The 12,282-nt window shown below is 35.4% G+C and overlaps 1 protein-coding gene across 6 annotated transcripts in view; it reads left to right on the top strand.

Moving 5' to 3' along the window:
• LOC110460719 (nitric oxide synthase, brain-like) overlaps positions 1-12,282 on the top strand; it is a 167,106-nt gene that overhangs the window by 139,763 nt on the left and 15,061 nt on the right. For all 6 annotated transcript variants that reach the window (XM_021513790.1, XM_021513791.1, XM_021513787.1 and 3 more), the window contains 12 exons: positions 2,221-2,383; positions 3,062-3,153; positions 3,744-3,885; positions 5,242-5,381; positions 5,695-5,869; positions 6,207-6,308; positions 6,627-6,821; positions 7,818-7,915; positions 10,102-10,246; positions 10,872-10,976; positions 11,229-11,278; positions 11,836-12,145. In XM_021513790.1, the coding sequence (XP_021369465.1) occupies positions 2,221-2,383; positions 3,062-3,153; positions 3,744-3,885; positions 5,242-5,381; positions 5,695-5,869; positions 6,207-6,308; positions 6,627-6,821; positions 7,818-7,915; positions 10,102-10,246; positions 10,872-10,976; positions 11,229-11,278; positions 11,836-12,145 (1,717 nt within the window). The remainder of the gene's footprint in view (positions 1-2,220; positions 2,384-3,061; positions 3,154-3,743; positions 3,886-5,241; positions 5,382-5,694; positions 5,870-6,206; positions 6,309-6,626; positions 6,822-7,817; positions 7,916-10,101; positions 10,247-10,871; positions 10,977-11,228; positions 11,279-11,835; positions 12,146-12,282) is intronic.

The following is a 12,282-nucleotide window of genomic DNA, read 5'->3' as shown; positions in this document are numbered from 1 at the left end:
AAATTTATGTTAATAAGTCACGTATGATAATTCAAACTTGTTTTGATACTCCACACCTTATTGTTGAATACCAAGTTAATTTGCATTGGCTCAGAGGAAAGGTGTCCTAGGAGTAACACGTGTGCACACTGGATCGTAGGAAATGTTTCCAATGGGAAAAACGACCTAAAATTGTGATAATCGTTTTAATTTACAAATACCATTACAGACATTACAAATATGAATCATTCTGCGAAGGTAAACTTGATGTTAGTAAAGACGTTGCTTTGTACAGGTGTATAATAAAGACACACAACTCAGGGAAATATATCCGGATATTAGTTCTGTAGAATTTCCTAGAAAAGTGTCTGTTAGTGAAATAATTGATACCAGATGATATTAGAAATCGTCAAACAGAAATGTCAGCTATAGCAATTGATATCGTTAAAAGATTAGTTAACCGCCAGTCAATTTATTGAATAAAGACAAAATGTCAACCTTTCTCTTTATCACCCACATGCTCTAAAACAGTAATGTTATCAGTGTGACCACAGATAATCGTTGATAATTATTACCTTTCAGTATCTCAATAGCCGTCTTGATATTCTAAAAGGAATGGGAACAGTAATACTCTACCAAATTCAGAAGTGATATTTCGTTATCTGGATATATATATATGTCAAAATGATAGTATGTATCTGTAACTCAATTCACAAGTAGAATGACGTCAGCAGGGCGTTTGATAATGGGCCTGAAACAATCGCACCGAATTCCCAAAGACAGGACAACTACTGTATAGTAGCCTGTGAATATTTTAAGATAGTGTTAATTGATTTATAAGGAAACTGAGCTAATAGATATAAATTGTGAAGCTCGATTTGGCGATTACGATGAACTTTCAGCTGAGTTAAATCTCGTAGTTTTTTTTTACTCCAACACATGTGTCTGAATTATTCAAAGATGCTGTGAACTCGTACCATTGATGGCATCACCCCCGAAAATCACAATCATCCAAACATAGCCTACCAATGAATATTTTATACTTCACATATCTTTAAAAAGTATGTGGTCGGGTTCATGGTGAAAATAGTTACTAAGAATAGAAGTAAACACTTCACTGTAGTGCTGTATCTGCGTAACACATAATGCCAGCTCAGGAGACAACGTGTCTTCACGGGCAATTGGCATGTAAATATCGAAATGTTACTTAAAGTTTATACCGTAATATAAACATGTTGTATAGACGTGTGGTAAATACAGAGAAGTGTTAGTTATAAACAGGTGCTTGGTACACACAGGGGTAAATATACAAAGGGAATAATTAAAGAACGGGAGTTAGTACAGACAGTGGGACTAACAAAACTAATGGTATATTCAATTATAGAAATTAACAGATACATTTGTATTTCAAAGAAAATTCCTCATTGTCATTTTGATTAAGCCTCTCATTCTTTGCATAACGTGAGAGAACTAAGAAACAAGTGTTTACAAATTTAGCTGCGAATGTCGTTTGTGTTGAGGATACAATAAATGTCAGCACTTAAAACATCATGTAAACGTACATGCAATACTATATGTGTAAAGTCGGTAAAATGAGTATCATCTTTGATAGACATTTATCATATCTATCATACTTTATGATATATTAAGATATTCCTTTTTACTTTTAAAATGTGGTCTGTTTATCTCCACTTAAGAATGATATTAAACAATTTCATAGAAAGGAAAGACTACAAAATGTATAAACACGAAAACCTCTGGAATAAACGTTGTAAATTATCCGTCCTTATTCTGTCATGTCGATTTGGTTGATGTGAGTATAGCTCAAACAACTGTTTTTTATCCAACCGGATTCGCCGCAATACCGCAAATGACGTGATACAAAAAGAAAGTTTAACAAAAGTTACACGAGGGAATGGTATTTAAACAACCAAAGAACATTATTATTTACAAAAGATATAAAGAATCAAATGTGCTTAGTTCATCTGTATTAATTGATATTTAACCCATTGAACGTACATATTGCAATACTGTTACTCAGGACTAGAGAATAATTAATATTTAATTGGCTGGAACTGATTAACACTTTTTCAACTATTTTTAATCTTTATATTTGAAATGTATCTACACAATAAGTGATACCGATATACAGCCGTATCAGTAGTGTGTACATGCATCTCTCGTGTGTGTTTTATGTCAGGTTTTGTGTTGTGTAATAATTCTATCTAACCTTGTGATCAGATTAAACACAGAGGCTTACCAAAAGCGATGGCTGGAGGTTGAGGCCAGCATAGAGAAAAAAGGTACCTACGAACTCACGACCAATGAGTTAACGTACGGGGCGAAGACGGCGTGGAGGAATGAGGCAAGGTGTATTGGACGTATTCAGTGGAATAAACTACAGGTAGGTCAATGTTACCTGGTTAATGATAGGACAATACTTTCACACTTATGGTACGTATCGAGTGTAATAAACTGAGCTGTTCCATGTGTATCGGATGTATTCAATTGGAAAAAACTCGGTTTAGGCAATAACATTACCAGATATATTGGATGTATCCAGTGGAATTGACTCAGGTTTGGCATCATTGCCAGTTGTATCCAATGTATCCAGTATAATACACTACGTATTGGTCAATATTATTTACAAACGTTGTACGTATACAGTAGAATAAACTGCAGGTAGGTCATAACCTGAGATGCATGGGACGTATCTAGTAGGAAAACACTACGATTAGTGATAATTACTAGTAGTGTTGGAAGTACTAGTTGGAATAACCAACAAGTAAAGCAATAACATGAAGATTAATCAGTTTATCCATCGATACTGATTCTAACGTGTAATCCAAGCAGTTATGTAAATAGGCACTGTACCCAATGGTACATTGTTAATAGAACAAGTAATAGAAGGAACTAAAACTTTATTCTCGCCATTCATCAAAATAGTATATATAGCTTTTAAAGACATAACGTCAAAATAGTATATATAGTTTTTAACGACATAATGTCAAAATAGTATATGTAGCTTTTAATGACATAACTTCAAACTTGATTGACGTTGAAAATGCTGTTTCGGTTTTAGGTATTTGACGCTCGCCACATCACGACTGCACGAGGGATGTTCGAGGCTATTTGTAACCACATTAAGTACGGTAACAACAAAGGCAACATCAGGTAAGAGAAGATGATTGGTTTATCTTGTTAACTTGGCATTTGATTGGTTGGTTTGTTTGTACATTGTTATTGGTTTAGCTCGTTCAATTGACAATTTCAATTTGTTTGTTCATCACTCACGATGTATACTAGGTTTTTTGGGGTTTTGTTTTCTTCGAGCAGCAACTGTTCTCCAACTTTGCTTATACAATTCTGCTAATCAAATAATCTAGTATTGAAAGATATAACGAAGCTGACAACACTTTTATTAACCTACATGTATGTTAGTTTAGCGAAGATATTGAACCCATGACCGTTGATTTCAACACCTTTACTGGGTGAATGTAAGTAGCTGTTGCCAGAGCGATCTACGTTGACCTCTTGGCATTCTATTTCCACCAATTACAAGTTACAATTTGTTTGTTTCCATGTCAATTCCTTTCAAATTACTGTTATAAAGTCGATGCGCCTCTTTTGATAAGTTATTGCTATACATCATTTCAGTTCATATGTCTCCTGAATTAATCGATGGAATTTCTTAAACACTAAATACGATTTTAATTCTGTGATTCCTACAAAAAAAAAATGATCGTACCTTTTTCGCTCTTCAGATCGGCAATAACTGTTTTCCCGGCCCGAACCGATGGTAAACATGACTTCCGGGTATGGAATTCCCAACTTATCCGGTACGCCGGCTACAAACAGGCCGACGGATCTATCATAGGGGATCCAGCTAGCGTTGAGTTCACAGAAGTACGTCATGAATTTTGTTGTGTGTCACTATTGTGTGATTTTAGGTGTAGGGAATGGCATGCAGAAGACGTAGTAAGCAGGCCTAGTTAAGTATTTGTAGTAGTCTGGGGTATTGGGATTAGTGTGGAGAGGTACAGTAAATGGTGTAAGTGTTTAGGATGATAAGAGTGGTGGGATATGAGTAGGTAGTATGAGAGATGGGAGTAATTTCAGCACCCTCCCGGTGTGACATTTTAGTACAATATTCTCAATGTTACGGACCTTAAACATTCCTTATTTTTTCGACGGGGAAATGCTACAATTATACATTTCATTTCAACTTTTCAGTGATGGTCAAAGCGTTCAAACTAGTAATTATTTAATGGTAAAACATTAAGCATTTAGTTTTCTTATTTTTGGTAGTTATGCTTTTCTTTACTTTCACAAAACACCTTTATGTTCCTATGTAGGTGATGATTAAGCAGGTAGATACAAAATATCACCTAGACCACTAGAACAATACAAATATAATGGTTCTTACTGATTGATAAAATAAATTAGGAAAGTCTCATAATGTAATTGGGGAAAATGAGACCTGTCACGCCATAAGTTAGGTTTAAACCTACATATTACTATTGACTATGTGTCTGTACTATTGTGTAGTCACAGTAGAGGCGATCGATTAGGATGTAAGCTACGAACACAAGGTCTCAGGTCAATGACATACTTCGACGTTCAGGTTTATATCGGACATTTGATGACTTTATAAGACATCGTATAAGATGTTTCTTGACTTTAAAGGACATTTCATGTATCTTAATATTTGTAACGTTAACATTGTTGAAATGTGATAACTGACTTTGTAAACATTTTAAGTCACGTGTGTTAACACTGTTAACTTATTAAGACTTGTGACTTTGTGCAATATTTAATAACTGTCTAACTTAGAACAATGTTTAGTGGCTGTCTCATTTTGTGCAACTGGTAGAGAGTGTCTAACGTTGTATAACTGTTATTTTCTGACTTTACGCAGATTTTCGTCAGGGTCTATATTTGTATAATACTAAGGAACCAGCGCTATCTATACCATTCAGTAACTGTTATTCGTCTTTGTCTGATGTTGTACTACTTATTAACCCGTTGTTTGGCTGTGTATGTAGATTTGTGGCTTTATGTAACACCTTGTGACAGTCTGAAGTTGTTTGGTTTAATAAAACATTGTATTACTATGTATTCCTTTGTTCGGCTTTGTTTCACATTACATATTTAGCATTATTGGCAATAGCGGGTACTGTGTTACATGTACTGTGTATGCCTTCTATAGCTTGAAATATAGTTGTTTTTTCAAATACTCATGAGTCATTACTTGCCCGCCAGGTTTGTCAGAAGATGGGATGGAAAGGCAAAAACGGCATGTTTGATGTCCTTCCCTTGGTACTGCAAGCCAATGGACTGGATCCAGAACTGTTCGAGATTCCTCAGGACCTGATCATGGAGGTTAACTTGAAACACCCAAAGTATGAACTATTTTACTTTTCAAATAGAGTTGTTCTGTATAACTCATCATTGTGGAAGTCGTAAATGTGTATTATGCAAATTTCTCCTTCTCTGATCTGATAGAATCTATGGAGATTTCATGAAAGTGTCTTTGTAAATATACCAAGCGAAGGGAATGGAAATGAAAACCAAAAATAAAATTGTATCTTTCTGCTGAAGAAGTATACGCAGTTTTATGACTACCTAAATCATATGTAACATACACTTTGTTTACATGGTAGACATTTATCACCAAATATTGAATTCTGCCAAATGTTCCTTGTGTCGTTACAGATTCCCTTGGTTTGCCGACATGGGTCTGCGGTGGTACGGTTTGCCTGCTGTCAGTTGTTTATTGTTCGACTGTGGTGGTCTGGAATTCACCGCAGCACCATTTAATGGCTGGTACATGGGCACAGAGATTGGTGCCAGAGACTTCTGTGACGCACAGAGATATAACATGCTTGAGGTAACATTATGACTTGTTACTGAATCTGTTTCATTCTTGTTTAACTGATGTTTTTAATTTATTCAGATATTATTTAGCACGTGAAATACAATAGATGGCTTACTTATTAAAATAAAGTGCTAACTAACACATTATACATGTTATCTGTGTAATTATCTCGAGTTTTATAAATGCATTATTTTCCTGTAACTACCATTTAATGTGTCGTGCATTTAGAAAGTATGAGCTTCATTAATAAAAAACAAAGTGCACAGGACAGTAGAACTAATGTATAAGCTTGCGTCAAATATATCATTATATCACGTCATGTATATCGAATCATTGTCTGTTTGACTAGGTTATTGCGACCAAGATGGGTCTGGATACACGAAAGAGTTCTTCGTTATGGAAGGACAGAGCCCTCGTAGAAATGAACATATCTGTTCTTCATAGTTTCCAGGTAGGCAAGACAAACGATGGACACTCTGCTTTCCTATCAATCGAGCTTCATGAAGAAAAACGTATTCTTATACATCCTAACATGAGACTGATGTATCGATTCATTTATATATAAAGTCTTGCATGCTGTTTATTTCTATCTAATTAGTCGTTGTGGTGTTTACGTTCTATATTTGACAATGTTATCATTTCCTTGGTGTTAACGTGTTATATTATTCTATCGTTATCAGTCCCAGGGTGTTGGGGTGTTTACGTTCTATATTTGACAATGTTATCATTTCCGTGGTGTTAACGTGTTATATTATTCTATCGCTATCAGTCCCAGGGTGTTACCATCACCGATCATCACGCCGCTTCGGAGTCGTTCATGAAGTTTATGGAGAATGAACAGAAGAATCGCGGCGGTTGTCCGGCAGACTGGGTGTGGGTTGTACCTCCAATGAGTGGGAGCATCACTCCGGTATTCCACCAGGAAATGCTGCGCTACAAAATCAAACCTTCCTATGAACCTCTGGTAAAGTTCTTATTTTGTTTACCATTGAAAACAAAGCAATGCAAAGCTACAAATAAAAATAGCAATGTTTGGAAAAAAAACTTGAACCATAGGTTGTGATAGTACAACGAATTCAGCGTAATCTTACACACTTTAGTTAACGTTTTGGTGTAAATCGATTTGATATTGGAAAAAGGGCGCTTTTGATTTATCATAATAAAACATACCAGATTCATTTTGACGACAGAGCATGCACTACAGTATTGCTGTTTATTCATCGAGACATACATGTACGCTTGTTGTTTTATTTAACGTGAATATGAACATTTAGATACATATATGAACTAGATGAACACGCGTGTTCTATAATACGATGACAAAACTTAAATATATGATGCAATTTCATGATGCCAAGATTCTGATTTTATCTTTATTTGAATCCTGACTTGACTAAGATATTGTCTAACCCTACAATGTGTTGTCATTAAAACAGAACTACTGACAAACTGTCTTACCCAACAGATATAGTACCCTTTAATATCGATAAATGATCCCCGTACCACTGTCAAAAGCTCAAACTAAGTACTGGAAAATCTTTTTCCGGCATGACTATAGCCTTGATAATTTTTATCTGAAAAGAAAAACATACTTTGTCGGATTTCAATAAAAACTGATAAATGAAGATGAAATAAACAAGACAAAATCAACAAGAATATTCTGAGTCTAAAAACTAAAGCGGGGCTAGACCGAGATCAACCATGGACTTATTATACTATCGATGTAACCAATTGAGCTATCTGGTCAGCGGGAGTGTACTAGCCTACAGGTGATACAGTTATATCCAAAGGGGAGTTAGGGGGAGTTAACTGTAAATAGAAAAAGCGAAAGTACTGTAGGACAGGGACCCCTGAGACGGATTTCACTGAAATATGATATGTTCAAATAGTTTTATTAGTAAATTCAAACTTAAAGAATGCAATTAACACTAATGCATACCTACCTTTTTACGTGGAACAGGAAGATCCATGGAAAACATATGTCTGGAAAAAGGATAGGGACAAGACCAAGTCACTTGACCGACCAAAGAGGAAATTCGGATTTAAAGAACTCGCACGGTGAGTATTTGTATAAAAATGAATTGTGCCATCAAGTGGTCATCTTCTATATATAGTATCACCAAAACCGTTCATAATCGATCAATGATCACGTTCATTACGTATTTCATAGATTATATATATCTAAATATTACTGTAAAGCACATGAGAATGCCTTATTTTGGGACACTACATCAAACATAGTGTACTATATAGTGATAATCATTATTTGCTTTCTACCTTGTCGTGGAGGTTACGGCACTTTTTATTCATTGATAACTTTGCACTATTGGAAATATTACATGCACGTGTATAAACTTATTGCGCTCATTATTCTATGTACTTCCAATGGCCTTTCAAAAGCTATAGAGTATTGCAGTTGTTAACCATTTAGCGGCCGTGTGCGACCGGCCCTGAACGAATAAGCTTTGTCGAGTGAGAGTATATGCATGTACATAACTATTTTTCCGTATAACTTGACTTTCAACTGACGAATGTCTTATGGCTGCACCCGCGAGATATTCCTAAATCAATTTTGACATCGGCCTGTTGGTGAATTAGTATGAACCATCGAGGGAGAGATATTTGCACGCGGAGAATAGCCTAATTTAATAATACGATTCTATAAATCATACTGCCTTATACTCATGAATTGCACTAAAATGGATGTGAAAAACGTCCAAAAGCATTTGCTTCATGTGGCGAGTGTTTATATATTTTCTAACATATTCTCATCCTCCTTTATTATCTACCACAATACAAACACACATGCAGATTACTTCTTAAATATACGTAAATATGTGTATCATAACTAGGATGTAGATTTAGCTTAGGATTTATCATATATAACCGGATACTTGTAAAGGCGCAGGTTTGGTATTATTAATGATCATATACAGCTTCATTTACTAGAAGAAGGGAAGTGATGATACATATCGGATTTGTGACGAGAAGGCCAGGCTCATGACTGCTCAATACGTAGTCAATATCCATATAGCTTAAACATATAATCCATATAATCCGACAAAAAACTACGTCTGTCCGTAGCGTGCTATATACTAAACGAACATGAGACACCTATGTCAATATTAGGATAAAAAGTAAAGATGCTCTCTTGTAATGTATGTTCAATTTGGTGTAAATTGATATTACACTACCGTTAATTGTCATCAAGGCGACAAAATGTCAACAGCACTGTTTAAACAACTGACATTAATTGATCAAGCCTGTCAGAGGCCGTAGTATTGAAAGATGAGACAATTGTCAATAACACCGTCACACCGTAATGTATACTGTACTAGATTATCATGATAGACCTAATTTGACCTGTCGAGTGGTATTGGTCCTGTAGCTGATACGGTAATCGTAGGGGCAGCGTCTCTGTCAGAATGAGTCTGATATAGTGGCTGATATGGTGATTAAAAAGGCGACTCTGTATGAAGGGTTGCTGTAGGGGGATGTTAACATAGGACAATCTCAAAATGGTCAATAATGCAAGTAAAACGTTAGTTAACTTTGTAACAGACATACGATTATCAGGTAATATCATGCTGTGTAGAACACTGGTTTGTTAGAATATACTCCACTGTGTCGAACAATCAGTAATATATTAACATTTGTCGTGTAGACAGGTTGAATATTATAATTGTGCTTGTACTAGTGCATTATGCTTTGACATATATACAATTTTATATAATTAAAGGAAGCAGTAACATGTAAAAATTACGTCACAATACCAATCAAATAACGAGTTAATTACGTCTAAATGAAATATACTGTTTAACAGTTAAAACACTGAAGCAACGATGTGACAGACAACCGTCCACATTCACATGGAACAAACCTTTATTGATATCTATATCTATTAAATTGCACATCTTTATTATCAATGTGAATTTAGAGTTCATAGTTATGCAGTCAATGTTTATGTCCATACAATTGCGACATCTGTCGTGTTTGCCAGTTGTAGGACCCTCCTTGGTCTGTTTTGCGTAACACAAATAACATATATGTGTAAATTATTTAGACCTCTTTTGTACTGTAAATCTAGAGTGTATTTGTTTAACCAGTGGTACTAGTCCTCATCCATCCCTAATAACGATTATAAACGACCCGTGTGGACTTTGCATTGTTTGATATATTGACTTCATACAACAACGACCCTAATGTTTGAATAATTAAACATTGCATTGTTCTTTTTCTTGCAGGGCTGTGAAGTTCTCCGCCAAATTAATGAATAAGGCTCTAGCGCGTCGTGTGAAATGTACCATACTGTACGCAACAGAAACGGGTAAATCTGAAAGGTTCGCAAACACCCTGTGCGAGATCTTTAAACATGGATTTGATGCTAAGGTAGGGCATTGATTTCTTCATAATCACTATTGCTTATAAAACATTAAGAACCCACTCTGTTATCAAAAATGTCCTCGTACAGTATGATGTAAGTCAACACATATAACACTATTTCTATATCAATTAGAGATTTAATAGCACAAATGGTATCACAGCGACAAATAAAATATGAGTTACTGTCTATATTTAAACTATGTACCATGCATTAACATGGATATGTATTAATATTTGTTTCAAGAAATCACTCTTACAGTATGATCATTGTTGATGTCTTATTTGTACATTGTCCAGTATCCATTACTGTAAAAATGGAAATTCTTGCGTGTTCAAATGTTCGCGTTTGGAATAGTTCTGAAATATACTTATTATATATATCAAATATCTATAAGTTTATATTCAGATTTGAATATTTACGCGATAATATTTACTCAACGCGAAAAATGCGAGCATTTCCACACCGCAGAAATTTCTTCTTGCAGTACTAAAATATGAAGAAAAGCAAAGTAAACCATATGTATTGTTTACAACCTCATGTATGAAACAAACCTTTAATGACTCGGTTGCTTGAATATTGTATATTTGGCCGACTTGTGTATTAACAATTTGTGTTATGTGGTGTCTACAGGTCCTTAGTATGGATGCATATGACTTCATTGACCTCGAACACGAGGCTCTTGTTCTCTTCGTCACAAGTACATTCGGCAATGGCGATCCTCCAGAAAATGGAGAGGTATTGTATTTTCATTGATGTATTTAGGGACAAAGAAAACAAAATGAAATTAATCATATTTAATGAAGTGCACTTAGTCAAAATCGTTGATCATCTAATTTAAGATTATATGAACATACAATAAATAGGTATTAATGGACATATATGCGAGGAAGCAGATCCGCAAGAAAGTTTGGTTATATTGTTCTTTTGTTCGTATAAACATTCCTTTTTTGAAATTTAAAGTTGCTCTTTTTATCAATTTTTACACAGGCTTTTGCCAAGAACCTGCACGACCTCAAAAGCCCCAAAAACACAAAAAAGTAAGTATTCGAGTTTTGTTTAAGTATGAAAACGAAACGAATGAATCGGAATATACATCAGAATTTCCATCGGCTAAAGTAGGGTGTTATTGAGATAATATAAACAACTCAGGAAACCACAAAATAAAGGAAAATAACTGAAACAAAGTGCGAACCAAGTTCTCCAGAGGGTTGGTTATGGTACCTCCAGTCCCATCAAGGAAAGGTTGATATAGCAGTCCAAGGTTTTCCGTCTTTGCGTATTGCAATGACGTCGTTTTCTCAAAAAATGATGACGTTACTCTCACAAACAAATGACGTAACAATCAATACCTGCTCACAAGAGAAGATAACGCTGCAATACGCAAAGACGGAATAGAGAAAAACACCTTAAACACTGATGCATCATAGGTAGAAACAGGTCATTATGGGGACCTTAACTGCTATAGTTACGGTGATTATAGTAACAAATCAATTTATCGAATGTACCTGTATGTTCTTTATCGAAAGATAAACGTGCCTGAGAAATTAAAAAGACGTAAATATATAATGATAGTACGATTTGGTTTTATTTTCAGTGGAGAGTGTATGTCAATGTCCTACTTCCGTATGAGCACAGCTAGCGACTCCGACTCGCCTTTGGAGAACAAGGAAAAGGATGTAGATGAGGATGATAACTTGAACGCAGAGACGGGCGCTCTCGGCAACCTCCGTTACTCCGTGTTTGGGCTGGGATCTCGGGCCTATCCTAACTTCTGCGCTTTTGCCCATTTTGTTGACAACATGCTGAATTCACTCGGAGGAGAACGGATATCAAAGATGGGAGAGGGAGACGAGCTCTGTGGACAGGAGGAGTCCTTTAAACTGTGGGCCCAAGATACGTTCAAGGTATAAGATTAATAATTATAAAATGATAGACAATATAACATTCAGCTATTCAGATTAACTGTTCCAGATTCCTTCCTAAAATTACATCGAAGTCAAGCCGGTCGACGACATTGTATGAAATTATTTGTAATACAAAG

Source organism: Mizuhopecten yessoensis, unplaced genomic scaffold, assembly GCF_002113885.1.
Source record: "Mizuhopecten yessoensis strain PY_sf001 unplaced genomic scaffold, ASM211388v2 scaffold10477, whole genome shotgun sequence".
NCBI classification, from domain to species: domain Eukaryota; kingdom Metazoa; phylum Mollusca; class Bivalvia; order Pectinida; family Pectinidae; genus Mizuhopecten; species Mizuhopecten yessoensis.
Note: the sequence above shows the minus strand (reverse complement) of the source record. Positions and strands in the feature narration are given on the sequence as shown.